At 48.1% G+C, this 18,462-nt stretch overlaps 1 protein-coding gene across 4 annotated transcripts in view; it reads right to left on the bottom strand.

Annotated features, from left to right (window-relative positions):
* Window positions 1-18,462, bottom strand: part of LOC146813450 (uncharacterized) — a 130,368-nt gene that overhangs the window by 93,544 nt on the left and 18,362 nt on the right. For all 4 annotated transcript variants that reach the window (XM_085620208.1, XM_085620207.1, XM_085620209.1 and 1 more), the window contains one exon: window positions 2,084-2,191. In XM_085620208.1, the coding sequence (XP_085476334.1) occupies window positions 2,084-2,191 (108 nt within the window). The remainder of the gene's footprint in view (window positions 1-2,083; window positions 2,192-18,462) is intronic.

Raw genomic sequence — 18,462 nt, 5'->3', positions numbered from 1 at the left:
ACGCAAATGTAACCTCACTACAGCCGAGTCGGATTTGTGCTGGAATGCCGTAGCACATATCAACCAAAGAAAAGTGCTCAGTGCATTGAAACTGCATCTACACTCTGCAATCCACATTTCACACTCAATTTAAAGTCCACTGACATCAAAATCCAAATAATCATCAAATTTAAGTATCATCCATCAAACAAAGAAAAATATTAACCCAGTGAGAGCACTCTTGCGCCTCCAGGACCACTCTACTTGATGACCCTGGTCAGACTAGTTAAAATCCTTTACTCAGTTGAGGCCACAAGTTACGTGTACAAACGTCATGTAATTCTCTATACCCCAATGCATTTGCTTAAATTTACATAAACCACTCATTCCTCATTGAAGACCTTCACTCGCCTTTTTGAAAAATAAACAAATGGTTTCCGTCATGAAGAAGCGCCATCTTAGCACAGACAACCAATCCAATGACATTCACCCTTCATGAGTCATGCTCTTGAAAGAATAGTACCAAACACCGACCAGCGCTCCTTCGCACAGGGCACCATCCAGACTCTCAATTACGCTTTTCGAATCGAAGACTAAAGAAAGTATTTACCTATTCTTTCTCATAAACTTTTCTGGGGTGTTTACAACATACACAAGGGATTCTCAGCAACCTACCCTCCTTAAAGGTCTCTAAACAGCAAGCACTAAAATGGTTTACCTCATGTCACTGCTCAGGTCAAGATATTGTGGAAATCGAGCCTTTCACGTTTCTTCTCAGCACATGGCCTGCGACTTCCACGTGGGGACTTCGGGTTACCAGTCACTATCTATGTACATATGGAGCCCTCTGCAGCCCTTCTAGCCAGATTCATCAGAGCTTTCTATCATCTGGCGACTAGTTTAAGAGACACTTTTAAAAGCTAATGCTATGAACCTCTAACGCTGGTCTCAAGCGGATCTTAACGTAGTCAAAATTAGGATAAACTGCACCTATGCAGATTGTTGCTTCTTGATGGTGCAGACTTCGAATCCGAAGCCCAATCAAGGCTAGGTAGAATATCATCAGAAGATTGTGCTGCATCTCTTGCGCACTGTGCAGCATATACTCATTAAGCTTTTTTGCCAAAACCCACCTATCCAGCAAAGACCAGGCCAGCAATAAATAGCAGGCAGCCGTGTAACAGTCAAGCCTTCTGTGTAGAAGCAAGCCATCACTTCATGATGCAAACTGTTGCAGCTTTGTTTGGACACTGGTCTCATCTGACACTGATCGTGGCAGCAGTCTATTCAGCTTCCTATGTGCAATAGGAGAGGATGTCAAAGTCTTTGCTTACAATACATTTATTCCTTAAAAACTCAGCTCTATGCTTCACTAAACTCCAGGCATCTGCAAGGGAACCAATGGAGGATAATCTGCCAAAGAGTATTTCTTGCCTTTTTGGATTTCGGGACAGATATTGGGAGTGCGAGAGACTAGTCTTAGAGCTTTAGGAGCTGTGTTTACGATATGAGGGCACCGAAGATGCAGGCCATGAGCTTCCGGAAATCACGTGGCAAATCTTTCCAGACAACTGACCATTCTGAAGGGAAGGAGGTGGCCCCGGGATGGCAGTGCACTCCTGTCATGTACTGCTGAGGCTGGATGTGCACGTCACCCATCCTCAGTCGCATGGCGTTTGGAGCGTTTCCTTACTGCATCGCCGCTGCCGTTTAGCAGCTTCGGCGGCTTTAGCTTGGCTCTTGTGGGCGGATGTTGGCGGAGCAGTGTGGGGCACAATGAAGGCTAGGAATTGATCAAATTGCTTGAGATAGTGGGAACATATATGGCAAACACTCAGGGATACTGCTGAAATGCAGCCCGTGAATCACTAATTAAGCAACTGACTTCCGTCGTGCTATGGGCTCTCGTGATACCTCCGTTGCTCACTGCCTTCAAATGTTTACCACAGACGACTGAGGCGAGGCAGCAGCAGAGAACAGTGCACGAGAGAGCTTGAGTAGACTGCACTTCTTTGCTGCAAACTTTGGTGCAGGAGTGATATCCTGGATGTAAATAAATACTGTACACTATTCTGTATCATGTAACAGATCAATTCTTCCTAACCTGTACTGGACATATCACAGCTTCTCTTCTCATTTGTGTTATCCTTTGAATGTTCGTTGGCATTTCGTGTCTTCCTGAATGCTGCATTAGAATCATCAGTCGCATCTCCTTAAATAAGGATAAAAAAATCATTAGGTGTCTATTTCAGATAGAAATATTTGCATTTGCAATTTATTTAACATGCCTATATAGTAAAACACCAAATAATAAATTACCTGTCCTGGTCCCCAAAATAACACATAGCAATATTTGCACAAACCAAACACAGTTTATAAATTGCTCTTCATGGCAGAAAAAAAACTTAAGAGGCGTGGTGTATAGAAATGAATGGAGCAAACCGTAGTCTGCAGCTAGGGGTTAATGACGCCCAATAAGAGATAAGGCCAAAATTTGTAGACGCTTAAAGAGCAAGAGGAAGAAGAGTAGGAAGTTGAGAGACATCCACAGTATGGCATCTACTGATAGTGAATCTCTGTTCAAGAAAACAAAGGGTCATTGCCAGCCGTTTCATGAGCAGCAGGAAATTGGATCGTGCTCTTGAGTTAAACTGTCCCTTGAAAGAAGTACCTCCGCGTTTACTGCATTGTAACTTTGGCAGACTCCGGAGGTAGGCTAGGACTAACGTCAGAATAGGGTGTATGTTGTTGGTCAGACATTCAGTCAGTCGATGGGTCCCATAAAAGCGCCCAAGGAGAGTACTCCTCAAGAATTTCACCTCATTGTTTTTCTTCCTGAATACCGGCTTGACCTAATTCGGGGAAATGTTGAATAGCTGAAGCTAATGCTTAAGCATGGTATGGAAATACTTTCAACAACATGCTCTTCATCGTCCAAAGGCAAGTGGCTAGTGCATGTGAACCGCATCTGTGCAATAGTTATGGGAGCATTTCCATAAATGTGTGTGAGAAAGTGCCTCTTTTTCATGGTTAGCTCTCCCCACTTTTTGCCTGGTTTTGATGTAGTTCACAGGGTCCCTGCCAAACAGGTCCCCTGTGCCAGTGCTTCTTCCCTAAAAACAAATACCCAATTGGTACTTCTGCCCCCCAGTTGGTACTAACTGGCAGTAGGCAGCGAGACACCACCAGACAGGTTTCTGGACCCCTGGGTAGAGCCCCTACTCTCCGACACCAGAAACAGTACATATCCCGGGCAGAGGTGTCAAACCTCCTCTCCCAGAATGGACCAGTGCTCGAAGAAAGGATCTTCTAAGGCCTGCTGCCTTTGGAATGCAACCATTAACCTCTGCTGCTAGCAGCCGATGGCAGCCTTCTGTTTACACCCCCACTTTGGGTGGGAAACTTAAGAAAAATAGGAAATGTGCCCACCTTTGCCAACTCCAACTCTAAGGTGAGGAGGCCGAGGGGAAGCGCATCTTTCAGTCCCAACTCTCAGTCCCCACCATCTTCCAGATTGGGGGACCCAGCCAACCATGGTGAGGCTTATGCACCCTCCCACTGGAGGGTGGCATAATAGGGGGTGTACCCACCCCAGGGAAGGGACCCATTGGTTCCAACCTTTTTACCTACCTGTAACACCCCTAAATCTAGTATTTAGGGGCACCCCTGAACTTAGCTTCGTTAGACAAGAACCCAGAAGAAGAGAATTAGACAGACCTAACAGCTGTGCCAAAGCTAACAAGAGGAGGACACCTACTGACTTGGCCTCAACCCAAGCGGCCTGTCCCCACCTCGAACCCGCAGAAGCGCAACTCCGGTGTGTCCTGCAGTCAGCAGCCTAAAGAAACCTGAGGACCTGCCCGCCTTCAAAAGAAAAGACTCTGTCTCTTGTGAACACTGGATTTGTTCAACCAACAGACTCCAGGTACGCCAAAGTCCGCGAGTCTGCACCACTCTGCACCAGACGCCCACAGGCCGAGTGGCCCAACACAAAGAGGAGGTCTTCTCGGGCGATCCTGACCCGAGATCCGGTGACCCCTGACCTGCCTCAAGCCTCCAGCTGATGCGTGCAACCTCAAACCGGAAGGTCCTCACAACTGCGACCAGGAGCTGGTAAGAAGATCTGACCCTAAAAGGCACCCCTGCACACGACGCCCCACGGCCTTGGGTGGCCCGAACGACGGTGCCTAACCAACCCCAGCATCCCAACTTACCTCTCCAAGTCGTGGTCACATCCCAGAAGACCTTCGTCCCAGAGCCTGCAGTGTGTTTGCAAACCGGAGACTCACCATTGAAAGCTACAGGGCGCCCGACGCCAAAACAGCACTCTGTACCCGGCCGCCCCAATGCTGCTGAGGTTGCACTTTTTGCACTGGCTTAAACCTCCATTTGCCATGAGCTTACGTCCAAGAGCTTAGCTACCACAACCCAGTCAACAGCCACCAACTGGAGGGTCCCATCCCCCATTGGATAACATTGGGCATCAGCACTCTGCACCCAGCCGCCCTAGTGCAGCTGAGGGTGTAACAAGAGTGCATACTTGACCCTGGGGGACCCCTGAGTCTACCCCTGGAACACCAACTCCCACAACCGAATACTTACCTTAGAACCGATAACCCTATTTTCCTCCATTGGATAACATTGATTGTTTTTCTGTGAAAAGTTTTTAAGTGTGGAGTTAGAAAATCTAAGAAACCCTTTAAAACTGAAACTAAATAACAAAAACGCTTTTACTTACCATCTACAGGATATGTCCCACTGCAGTATCCAGGTATACTGCACTGTGTAAGAAAAGTAATCTGTAAAGTAATCTACTTGGCATTCTACTAAAAAGCCAATACAGAGTATATGTACAGTATATCAAAAGCATTGCATTACTAGTAGCTGTACTGTAATCAAATCAAAGTGCATATACAATTGCAATTCAAACTGTTTACAAACTGCATTACTATTGTAAAGTATTTATTGCTTACCTATGCCAGGCTTGTTTGGTTCTAGAAAATAAAATAACTAAAAGAATATTTTTATACAAAACCAATTGGTCTGAAGTTCAGTCTTTGAGTGTGAGATATCATTTACTGACTGAGTGTGTACAACAAATGCTTAACACTGTCCTCTGATACAGCCTTACAGATCGACCACACTCCCACAAATAGAGAGTAAGGTACTATCTACTTTTACCTCTGCCTAACTTTGGGGTTCCACTGGACTCTGTGCACACTATACCTCACTTTGGTATAGTATATACAGAGCCAGCTTCCTACAGCCTCCCACCCCCAACACCGCGACCGGCCTGGGAAGAAGATTTCCGACATCTAATGGCACCCCTGCAGCAGAAGCCCCGGGCTTTGGTGAGCTCAACCTGAGGAGCCCCTGTGACCACCCAACAACTCAACTTACATGTGCTGTCGATAGGTGTTCTGCCTGGACCCTGCGGTTCGACGCCTGCAGCCTGTTCCCAAAAAGAAGATGCTCCATTGGGTGCCTGATGATGTATTTGCACCCTGCCGCCCCTGTGCCGCTGGTGGTGTATGTTTGATGCTGCTTGGTGTCCCTCCCCCTGTGCTGGCCCTAACACCCAAAGCTTGGCTCCTTCAACTGTCCCTCTTACCTGCAAGCAGCGTGGCTCCAAAGACTCCCAGTCTCCATTGAAACGCATTGGGCCGAACTCCGATTTTGACCTCTGCATCCAGCCGCCCCTGTGTCGCTGGTGGTGCAGTATTGGTACTTACCTACTCTTTGCACACTGCTGACTTTTGGTCCTGAAAACTGGAATTGTAAATTGTGTACTTACCCGGTTAACCACAAAACTGTTTTCCCCATAACATTGAACTGAGCTGAAATTACAAAGAGCAAAGTATATTTAATTAAAAACGTACTTATCTTATTGCGAAGATCTTGGTCTTAAAATATAAGTATATTTTTCTAAATTGGTCTGGATCTCCTTGAGTCGTGTGTTCATTTCTGATCACTGTTGTGCAATAAATGTCTTACACTCCTCTGTGTTAGGCCTAAGGCTGCTCGCCCAGACTACCACTGATGGAGCACTTTGGGGTTTACATTGAGCCTGGTACACTTTTGGGGAACCCCTGGACTCTGTCCACAGTATAAACACCTGGTGGTGATACCAATGAGAGAGCCAGCTTCCTACAGTGTGCATCACAGACAGAGTGATTGTGCACAAGATAGCTGTGAGAAAGAGTGTGAGTGTGTGTAGTAATTGACCACCAGACTACCATAATGAAGGGGTCCCAGGAAGAAGAGCGAAGATGATTTTGTGATAGCAGATGTACCCCACATACCCAATGTAAGAGAAATAACGGTGATCGTAATAAACCGGATGGGCAGAGAGAAAAGGCTGATCCCAAGGATCGGTCAGGGAAAGGATCTGATGGGATGCAGAAAGAGGGGAGAGTGTAGCATGAGAGCCCAAGAAATAGCAACAGGGTGTAGAGATGGGGGTAATGTGTAGTTATACTTGGAACCTGTTCAATATGGAAAAGGGGGTAAGAAAGTAAGGAAGCTACAACCGTTAAAATAGGTCCCCGCAACTTTTTCCCCTTTCCAAATGCGTAAGCCTGAAGGAAATAGGGACAAATGACCTTAAACAAGTGAGCTTTACAGAATATAATAAAGGGAATGGATTTACGAAAGTACTACTGTTTTCTAGTATGGTCAAGTTTGTTCTAATGAAAGCAGAACAGGAGGTGGTAAAAGAAAGGATTAGACTGGTGGGAAGGCAGAAATGCCCAAATATAGCAAAGCCATTTCTTCTGCATCATGCCGGGTTGGGGTCAAGGCAGGTTAGGCTGATTGTGCAGCCTAACCTGGTGCAAACCGATATGATTAAACAAAGAGGAGGGCCGTCATTGGTCATAGATATAGGGCCACTGCTTCTCCAGGATAGGTAGAAGATGGGTGGTTAATTGAAATAGATTAGGACATAGGGCTGTCGCACAGCCTCAGGGTATTACCAAGGAATGTCAATGGTTACAGGAGAATATCAAAATTAGAAAGTTTTAAGTGATACATTGATTTGTATACGATTGTGTGTTTGCAAGAAACGTGGCTGTGCAACAAAACCCCCAGGATTGATGGCTTTGTTCAGATAAATAGATCGACTAAGAAAAGCCAACACGGACACCCGTCAGATAGGCAGATAGTCCTAGTATCTACCAAAATAGCAAGAAAGGTGACGCCGCTGAAAGTCAAATGTAGTTGGGTGGCGGCCTGTAGAGTGTATCTTGTGGACCCAGACCCAAAATGTGGCTGTATGACTATAGTAAATGTGTATATGCAGGGAGGTGGGGGATAAGGAATATAGGGGTGAATTGAGAACATTCAAGGACGAGATAGAGGGCCTGAGTGAATTACACCCTGGAGAGCTGTTTATTTTATTGGGGGATTTCAACCACAAAATGGACCCACATTGGGTTGACTCATGACAGTAAAGAACTATTGACCACGTATAAGCTAAATGATGCCAGATTTCCCGATGTTGATTTGGCAGTGCGAGATATAGCCTTAGTGAAATATTTGGGGTCGAAGCGATTAGTCTGTCTGAATGGAAGGATAGAGGCTGACCGCCCTGCTAGTCGAACGTTTAAGAAGGGGCAGCAACCCTGGCCTATTGATTACATTTTTAAGCATGATTGGAGCTTTGATTTAGTTAGGAATTTTGAGGTAGTCCAAGTCAAGTGAAGTGATCATTACCCACTAAAACTTGAGTTAGTAAGGGGCGGAAGAGACTAAGAGAAAAAGTGCTCCCAGTTCAAATGGACTACCCTAGGCGTCTTACCACCATGATGTCTGAACAGTACATGGAAAAATGAACCAGATTCCAACAGAACCAAAGGTTAAGCAGCACCCCTACTAAGAACTTAGGGTGGCATGAAAATGCTATCAGACAGGTCGTTCAGTGTTTAAGGTTTGAAATAAAAGTGAATAGAATTGGTGATAATAGAACCCAGAGAACTCAGAGTAAAAGAAATTATTGGTTTAATAAGGAATGTCGGAAACTAAAAGCCAAGAGAAGAAAAACGGAAAGAAGCCTTAAGCTAAGGAACAATTATGTGAATTATAGAACCTTCTGGAAGCAATAGATAGAAAAATATTTTTAAAGTTCTGGAAACTAGTCCAGGAAGGCTCTGTTTTTTAAAAATATTTTTTATTGAGCATAAGCAAAGAACATTCCATTCCATTATGAAGAAATAAAAATCTATTAACAGTATTTCTCTTTATAATAAATAGGGATCCTCATTAAAACACACCAGGATTGATTATAGCTGGATACTATATTCTCACAACTTTCTTAAGCACAGAGCAAAGTGCAAAGTAAAATGCAATGTGCTGGAAATGCTTTTAAGAAATATCCTCTTTTTAAAAAAATTCTTTTTGGTTTGTATTCAAAAACAAACATCAGACTTGTACAATTGTCATGGCAATCTCAGCAACACACTACATTTGCAATATAAATCCGGCATTATCGAGCACGATACAATCGATTGGCGCCTCCCCTACTGCAAGTTACTCAGAACAGGTCTTGCGTGCCAATGTTCTATAGGGCCGTCCAACCGCAACATTCCCACATTTGAGCCATAATGTATTCCCGTGTTGTGTAAACCATGCCAGCTTCGCTGCTCAGTTAAGCGTTTTTGTTCCTATCCAGCTCACCGTACCCAGTGTCAGTTCCCAACTCCTCATTTACTCTTGTGTTTGTATACGTATGATACAGCGCCCAGAAATTCTTAGGCCTACTGCGTGGCAGAAGAAGGTCACTAAAGAGTTCAGTTTGCGTACTGCAATGTAGCATATCACTTGCCAACTGCTTTGTCGTGGGGGTCGGTCCCCGCAGCCAACCCATCGCTACTCTGCGCTTAGCAAGCATCAGTCCCATATCTACCAGTCTACGGGTCCCCTTCGGTATGGGTTTGGAATAACCCAGCAACGCCAAGGCAGGTTCCGGCGGAAGCACCAGCTCTGTTATTTGTGACAGTTCCTTAAAGACGAGACCCCAAAATTTTGCAATCCCAGGACAGAGCCAGGCCAAGTGGAAGAAATCTGCTGTCCGCTCACTGCAGCGTTCGCAACTTGTCTCGTCCCATAGGCCATACCTATGTAGTCTCTCCGGGGTGTAATAAACTCTATTCAGGTATTTGAAATGGACCAGTATATGCCTCCCATTCAATGAAATGCGCTTTGTACTTTCACAGCAGTATTTCCACATCGCATCATCTATGTCCCTACCCAGGTCTCTTTGCCGCGCCAGACGTGCTTTAGTGTAGTGGTTTTCCCTATAGTCCATGGACAGTTGGTAGATCTTGGAAACTATACGGGGTCGGCGATTCAGTTTTGATAATGTAGGATAAAGAGGGGACATCCGGCGGTTCTGACATATCGCTACTTAGTATGTGTAGCAGTGCTTGCCGTGTTCTATGGAATTGGAATTTGGACAGGGGAGTTACAACGGAATCTTCGACCTCGAGTTCCTCCAAACCTTTGGCCGTGCCGCCCACAAATAGATCACCTATCGTTTGCACCCCTAGAGAGTTAAGCGCTTTTGTGACCCCTTTTTCTCTGCACGGTGGTAGCAAATGGCACCAATCCAGTTGCGCGCACGGGGAGTATAGAATGACACCAGCTTGCAACTTCAAGAGATGGTGCCAACCATTTTTTTATTGCAGAGTTTTATATAGCGCGAACTTGACCCGAATCCAATCGGGTATCAGAGCGCTTTACATAGCACCAGTTACGTTACATGAGGACACACATTCATTTTTTGTTAGGCATGGGGAGATTAAGTGATTTGCCCAGAATCTCAGGATGTTCGGCGTCATTACCAAGACTCGAACCCAGTTCCCCAGGTCGAGCGCCCTTAGCCGTTAGAACAACTCCTCTCCACCATGCGTTGTAGCATTTACTGATTCAAGGATGCCAGTCCTGCGATCAGCCGGGGCAAACATTAGAGTAGGCAACAGGCGCGGTGACGCCACCACCGTCTCTATCCGTAGGTGTGGGGTGTACGGTGAGCAGTGTATCCAGTGGAATGCATGAGCACTCTGTGCCAATCCATAGTATAGATCCAGATCCGGCTCACCCAGTCCACCCATATGATATGGCAGTGTAAGGATGACGCGCCTGCTTGCCGGCCCAGGCTAACCAGTGCATTAGGGTGTTAAGCCGCCGGAAAAAGGAGCAAGGGAGTACCAAGGGGATATTGGTGAAAAGGAACAAAAAGCAGGGGAGTACCACCATTTTCATTATCGACACTCTGCCTAACAAGGACAATGGTAGTCTAATCCAACTCTCTACATCCTCTAATTTACTGATTGCCCTCCCATAATTTTCCTGGAACACTATGTCAGAGTCAGTGTGTATTTGTATCCCAAGATATCTCACCGAGTCAGTTGTCCACTGTAGAGGATAATCCGACTCCAACGGAGTCGTGGCTCTGGTGAGGGGAAATATTATAGATTTCGGCCAATTAACACGAAGCCCTGATGGCACCCCAAATCTAACCACCTCCTGAAGAACTGAGGAGAGGTGTCGCTCGGGCTCCCATACGTATAAGATTGTGTCGTCTGCGTAGGTGGAGACAATCAACTCATAGCCTGGAAACCTTATGCCTTTATATCTGTGATATTCCCGGAGCTCGCAGGCCAAGGGTTCAGCAACTAAGGCGTATAAGAATGTGGATAATGGGCAGCCTTGCAGCGTGCCTCTAGTGACTTTAATAGCATCCGTCACAAGGTTGCTAATTTTTATTCTGGCAGTAGGTGCCCTATAGAATATCCCTATCAGCTGCAAGAACACAGGACCCAACCCCATCCTCGTCAGGACCAGTCTCATGAAGTGCCATTCAACAGAGTCGAAGGCTTTCTCCATGTCAAGAAATACCGCAACCGCCTGTATCTCCGGCTTAGTGTGTTCGATCGCCCGTATGTTATAAGTTAAATTCCGGTTGGGTACGGAACCGGCCTTCTCCGGCGCGACTAATAGCTGGACCAAAGGGACCAGCCGGTTGGCTAAGATCTTTGCAAAAATGTAGGTATCTACGTTGATCAAGAAGAGTGGGCGGTAGGGGGCACACTCGTCAGGTGGTTTGCCCGGCTTCAGGATAGTCACGATTATTGCCTCTCTCATCGAGGGTGGCATGTCCCCCGACACACACATTTCCTCAAAGAGCGTCATTAAGTGCGGGATCAACAAGTCTGCAAACGCTTTATAAAAAGCGACTGTCAATCCATCTACTCCAGGCGCGATCCCCGACTTCATGCCCGACAACGCGAGTGGAAGTTCATCTCTCTCAGGGGGCCGCATGAGGAATTCACGATGGGAGTCTGTAAGCCATGGGAGTTTTATATGCGTTAAATAGTCTAGTATATCCGCATCCGAAGCACCACTCCGTGTGGAGTAGCTCTGCATAATATTGCCAAAACCTGTTCGCTATGGCGGCTTCTTCTGTTAGGACAATCCCATCCTCCGTCTTAAGCTCCGCTACAACAGGTGTCTCTCTCCGTTTCCTGAGGAGCCGGGCCAACACTGAACCCGGTCGTTTCCCCTCACCATACAGGCGTGCCGTTGCGTATTTTCCTAGGTGTTTTAATTCCGCATCAGCCGCGTCGTGATATTCGTCCAATCATTTTTTTAATTCCTCCGTTGCAGTATCGTCAAACCTGGTCAGGAGCTGCTGCTCTAGTGACGCCAATAATCCTTCCAAGTCCGCTAACCTTTTGCGTATCGCCTTGAGGACACCGGAGTACTTGGACATTGTGATACCGCGGATATACACTTTAAATGTTTCCCAGACTACTTGGAAGCTATCTACAGATCCAACATTGCTATCAAAAAACATTTCTAGATGGCATCTAGCAGGGAGTAAGGTGAGAACCACCACGTAAAGGGCGGGATACTTTGTTGCGGGATGTCCATCACAAGTAGAATCAGGGAATGGTCGAAAGCGTTCGGGGAAATACCTCACAGACCCTAATTCGCTCTATCAGCTGTCTAGCTGCCAGCCAATAATCAATTTGGGTGTGGAGGTCGTGGTACGCAGAATAGTAGGTATAGTCTCCCTTCTCTGGGAATCTCTGACGCCACACGTCCCTCAAGTCAAACTGTACTAGTATGTCCGCGACTGTGCGCGCTGCTAGCGTGACGCAATGATCTGGTCCCCCGATCTATCCCGCTTCGGGTTCAAAACCAAGTTTAAATCCCCACCCCAGAGTTGAGTCCCCTCCCTACACAAGCATACAGTCTCCGCCAATATAGAGTAAAAGTTTGGGTTGTCAAAGTTGACCCATATATATTAATATGGAGTAGTTCCATTCCCTTTCCCTTACATCTGGAGATCACAAATCGCCCGTTTCTATCTGTGTGCAGTAGTTCTAGTGTGAGAGTGGTCTTAGGGTTAACCCAAGTTAGCACGCCACGCGCATGTGTAGTGAACCCAGAAGCGTGAATGCATCCCCGCAGCCCCCTGCCGCACAGCATTGGACTGCCGAGAGGCAAGTGCATCTCCTGCAGCAGCGCCACGTCTATCTTATGCCTAAACAAGTAGGATAGAAACTTCCGGAGCTTCCTATGGTCGTTGAGACCACGGACATTCCAAGTGAGCACTCGAATCTGACCGAGGGTGTTGTGAGTGTTGGATTCAGTGAAGGTCATCCTGGGGGAGTGTACTGTCTATGACGCCCATCTTGCCGGTCAGTTACCGCATATGAGTGTCCTGCAAATCAAAACATACTGTAAAAAAGCGAATTGCCATATCTTCTCAGTCTCAAACCCCTCCCTCCCCCCACCCACGTCAGGCAATCCCCAACTGTGTCTAGACGAGTAACCACAAACCCTACCCAATAGAACATCTGTACATCCAACAGGCCCAAAAGGGGCCGTTTGTTAACCAAGGACCCGCCCCACTCGATCCAGACCCCGGGGTGTGTTTTACACTCGTGGGCAGATGTTGCCGGCACGGTCGGGAAGTGTGGTCTAGCCAGACCCAATTGCCCCCCTGCTCGCCATCCAGCCAAATAGAAGCATCTGCGTCTCCATTCTACTCGCCACCCCCTCACCCCATTGGTCATGCCAGTGGCAGAATGGCGTCACCGCCCACAAGAGGTAATCACGCTATATGAGCTCAGTGATCCCACAATTACCATGGCGTCTTTCTCCATAATAGTCACGCAGATAGACGAGGACTCCACCGTGTGGCCACAATACCCCCTCCCGCACATACCCCCACCAGCCCCCCCCCCCAAAAGGATATTCGAGGACTCTATCTGCAAAACTGGCAGTCCAGTGATCAGTCCTGGTCATCCAAGTTGCCACCTGTTGCTCCCTCCAAAGAACTCCACTACGGACTGCTCAACTTCTCCTTAGACCATTCCTTCAGGACTTTCTGTAGCTGTTTTGCGTCTGTGAATGTTCTTGAGTGGCCATTCCGATTGACTCGGAGTTTCGCCGGGTACAGCATGGCATAGTCCAAATTGAGATTCCGTAGCGGCTGCTTCAGAGGGGCAAACTGTTTTCGCGCCTCTTGCACCTTAATCGTGAAATCGGGGTATAAAGAAATGTTAGATCCTTCATATTGAAGCAACTGTTCTCCTCTTGCCACCCTCAATGCCAAGTCTCCGTCTCGGTAGTTCAGGAGCCTCGCAATTATCGGCCGTGGTGGGGCACCAGGGACAGGGTGGGGGCCCAGTGAGCGGTGCGCCCTCTCGACTACAAAAATGGTGGAGAAGGTGTCACTACCCAGTAGTGTTACTAGCAACTGCTCCACAAACTTACCCATGTCGCCAGTCGGAGTGGATTCCGGAAGGCCCGCGATACGTAGGTTGTTTCTGCGGGACCACGCCTCAAGGTCCTCAGTTTTGCCCTGTAGGATCTACATCACTCTCCCCAGTTGTTTGTGTTCTGTATCTATTGTTGTCTGCGCTTCCTCCACCTCCGTGATCCTGCTTTCTGACATGTCGAGCCGTTCTGCTTGTTTGTCTAAGCGCTCTGACATTCTATCCATGCGGTATGAAAGTGAGTCAAGTTTAGTCCCCAGAGTAGAGAGACTTCCCTGCAGGTACTTTTCCATTGCCAGCAGCATAGCACGTATATCACCATCGACGTCATCCAAGGCCTGATCGTGCGAGTTGTCCCCATCTTCTGCAGCATTCTACCTCCCCTTTGCTTTCTTCTGGTCAAATGTTAATTTAGGCTGGGACTTATCTACTCTGCCCATTGTTGCCAAGGCGCGTCTCTGGTAGGAGCCAGTCTACTAGCCTCATTCAGGGTACTCCACAAGTGTCTGCCGCAGTACTCCTCGTCGCCACCCTAGTGGAACCTACAGGCAGTCTCAGAAGAACAAGGAACTTCTAAGCACCAGCCTCTCAGCTCTCAACCTCCCATGGCAGCATCAGGGATCTAGAGTCTGCAGCGCTGCTTGCCCGTCGTGCCTCAGCCAAAACCAATAGTGCGTCAGAGCGCGGAGGGTCGCCTCAGTCCTCCAAGCGTTTCCTCTTAGTGTCCCACCTCGTATTTCGGTCAGAGGTGCTGCAATCCCCAACGTACCTTGTCAACCAACCGGAGCACTGGGGCAACTCCTCATGGTCCGCCGCAGGGGCTATGTTGCAGCTCTGGGTACTCGCCTCGACGGCCGCAATCAAGATGGCCGATCGACCGGCCTCAGCACAGCCGTGCTTACCCGATCCTCTCCCTGTCGCCGACCAACCACTTATCCCTCCCGGCAGCAGGGTTTCATTTCCCGTCACGGCGTGGTATTTCACCGCTTCCAGCGGGTTTCTATATCGACCCGCCGTGTAAGCGAGTGCGCCAGAGGCAGGCGCCAATCTCCGCTCCAGCCGCGGCTTCTAGTACAAGACCGCAGAGCCCGCTGCTCTTTGTCACTGCCTCCAATTTGCCCCTGACTCCAGCACTCCGGCACCAGGATTCAGCAGGCTCACCGCGTGTCCGGGCAGGGTAGGTAACGCACTCTGCGGGGTATCCAGCGCCCACGGTTCACGGAGCCACCATTTGCCAGCTGCCGCAGTCTCACTACACCAGCCTGCGGCTTATGGCCCAGCTCGGCGACCCCTCCACACACTCTGCTCCTGGGGTAGGGGGTTCAGGAACGGCTCATCTTGTGCCGGAGCCGCCGAGGCAGCTATTGCCACTATTATCTGGCCAATGTGACCTGGCAGATGCAGGATTACTTTAGGATAGCTGGATGGCAACGTGGAGCTTAGGTTTACGTGGCCATCTTCGTGCTGAGCAAGCGCCGCACCCCAGAAATATCCTCTTACATACTACATTTTCCCACCTTTCTTAAACCCAGAGTAAAGTGCAATGTGCTGAAAGTGCATTCAAGAAATATCCTCGTACATCAACTAGACATATATATACAACAACTAAAGATATATCAACCCTCTGTGCCCCTCTCAGACCTAGATAAAGCGTATTATGCCAGAGTAGATTCGCAAACCTTTTAATAGCACCAACCCTTTCTGCATAGGCCTCTTCAAATATCTTTGTACAAATCATTTTACTGTCCCACTCTAGATGTATAGGTACTCTAGTTGACTTCCAGTTTTGCAAAATCAAGGATCGTGCCACTGAAGAGGAGATCGCAATGAATACTTCCCCCCCTTTTAATTTTACCGAGTTTGTCTCTGTTTTGACAAACCGAAGAGCGCTATGGTAGCCTCCGGGTCAACTCTTCTCTGTAAGGCAAAACTTACAAGTATCAAATAATTTTTCACAGAACTGGGACAGCATTGGGCAGGTAAAGAAAATATGGAGCCAATCTCCTCCTCTTATTTGCTGGTGTGAGAAGTTGGCCTGGCATATGCTGGTCACTAGTTATAGTGGCCACCTTGCACCAGTCCAATTCGACTCTTATGGTAGATAGGTTTAAGACAACCTTTTCAAGAAAGCTATCCTAGTGGTAGCTGTGGAGAGCAGCCTTCAGGCTAAGTCTCTGAGGAATGTAAAGCAGCTTGTTTTACCTTATAATCTCTTGAATTACCAAATGAAAGGACACCACACAGGTATATATATATATAAAATATATATGTATTTATTTCTAGACACACTCTCTTTATGAGATTAGAAGTCAAGAACATATGCACAAATCAATGTTTCACAACAAATTAAGCACTTATATGGCTGGGGCCCTAGGGGCGTACCAGACCATATACTAAAAAAGAGGTTTAGGAATGTCGACTTGCAAGGGGACAAGGCCTAGGGCCTTTAGAATCGCTGGGGGCCTCACTAATTCACCCAAGGCAGGTAAGTAAAGGACCCACGGGAGAAGCGTGCAGTGTGAGAACACAGCCACGGGTTCCCTATTGATTTCAATGGAGCAAGTCGCGGTTGGATTTGGTACTTCGTGAGTCTACAAGCAAGCCACTTACAAGGTAAGTACTTCGAGGGCCAACACCCACAGGAGCCCCGGAATGCATGAGTTACCTCACCCAGGGAAGCCGTGTGCATAGGTGTCTTTTGGTGTCGGCTCGCGGCGTCGTTTTCAATGGAAGCCGAAAAAGATTTGCTGCTTGTGAAGACAGGAGAAGTGTCCGGTGGAATCCAAGGCTGGATTCAGAAGAAGGAAGACTTGAAAGCAGAAGGGACAGTGTTCACAGTCACTTGACAGTGACCCGGGGCCAGGAAGATGGATGCCTACGGTAGTCGAGTGATTTCAGGTGATTCACAGGTGTCTTGACTCTTCAGCCACGAGGTCCAGGAGGCGTCGACGACGACCAGGAGCTGGATTCGGAGTGTCCCACGAAGTCTGCAGCTTACTGAGGTGTCGGCACCCGGATTGGAGCCAACAAGCCTTGGCAACAGCAAGTCTCGTGGAATGTGAAGAAAGTCAGCGGTGCAGACCAGCAAGGTCTGAGGGACTCACCCAGCAAGGGTAAGTCAGGGAAGGCCTGGAGCAACCAGGGGAGCCCTTTGGTTCGATGAAAAAGTCTTCAGGGGACCCACAAGCCAACCGGCAAGGGATCGCGAAGACGCCTCGTGATGATTCACTTCACAGGAGCCCATGGTCACTTGGAACGAGGTAGGCCTCTGATTTTCGAGGGAAATCCTGCTGGAGGCTTGGACCACACAGGGTCCGATGCACAAGTTCGTAGAATGTCGTGAAGGGGTTGCACTCGACAATAGTGCACGTTTCCCGGGTATTGCTGTTCCTCGTCACTCGTGGGGTCCACTCGCCTCAGGTTTGCTGGGGACTCACAATGGCCGTCGAGAAGTCAGGAAATCCACTTACGGGGCTGCAGGGACTTCGGACTCCAGCGGGAGCGGGAAAGTTTGCGACCGTTGATTCAAAGTTTTGGTGACTCCAAGGGAGATTCTTCAGTCTTCCAAAGGTAGTGGAACGTCGAAGGTCCAGGATTCTTCTTGTAGAGCGTCGTCCAGGGATATCTAGTTTGCAATGGCAAGGTTTCCCTATCTTATACTAAAGGAAAGGGAGGGAACTAGCTCTATGACCACTCCTTTGGGAGGGTTAGGGGAGTGGGTGGTTACACCCACTTCCCTTTGTCCAGTTTCGCGCCAGAGCAGGGGCAGGTAGCCCCTGAACCGGTTTGAGCTGGCATATGCACACAGGAGCCCACTCCTCCCCCAGTGCAGGACTTCAAAGCACTCTAAGAGTGCACCCACCCAGCCCCAATACACTAAATCCTGTCTGGAAGGTGGTGACACCTCCCCGTGACAGGATGCCTATTGCTGGGCCTCCTCCACTGCGAGTTTCAGTCAGCAGCAGGAGGGCAGCCCAGTGTCTGTGCTGGTGGCATCCATTTTGTGATGCCAGGCTCTTTCAGATTTCAACCGGGTTTCCACAGTAGGTACATGTCTATCCCTCTAGAAGGGTGGGATCATACTCCCACACCAGTTACTGGTATGGGGGTATGATTCCAAGGCGTTTGACACCAAACACGACATGTTTTGATGCAGCCATCCCAAAGTTAGCATTTACCGCTAGGTTATAATGCACTTAAGAGTATATGGTTTAACCGCATCCACAAACACCTACAGAGAATAGACTCTGAGAGGGGCCCTGCTCGGGCAGAGGCACCCCCTCACATGTAAAACCAAGCACCCTGCCCTCAGGATTGATAGGGCCTGCCTTAGGGGTGACTGATAGGTTTATATGTGTGTGTGTGTGTAAGGTGAGTTATAGGGAACCTATACCTCAGTGAGGAGTGCTAACACTACCTCACCCAGGCTGCAGTAGCAGGCCTGTGGTGTCAGATTTAGTCTGCTTCCCAGGGGTGGCATAATACATGCTTCAGCCCCTGGTAGGCCTGTGAGGATCCCAGCCAGACTAGTCAAAAACCATCAAAACACCAGAAAAAAAGTGGGGGCAACCATGTAGTCAGATTCCACCTTCCTACAGCTGGCAACAAAAACATTTATCCTCTAGTTGAGGATCCATTCTATGGAGGGGTTTGGGAGTATAATATTCCATCCAACGAGACAAAAATGACATTCACT

The sequence above is a fragment of the Triturus cristatus genome, chromosome 7, assembly GCF_964204655.1.
Source record: "Triturus cristatus chromosome 7, aTriCri1.1, whole genome shotgun sequence".
NCBI classification, from domain to species: Eukaryota; Metazoa; Chordata; class Amphibia; order Caudata; family Salamandridae; genus Triturus; species Triturus cristatus.
Note: the sequence above shows the minus strand (reverse complement) of the source record. Positions and strands in the feature narration are given on the sequence as shown.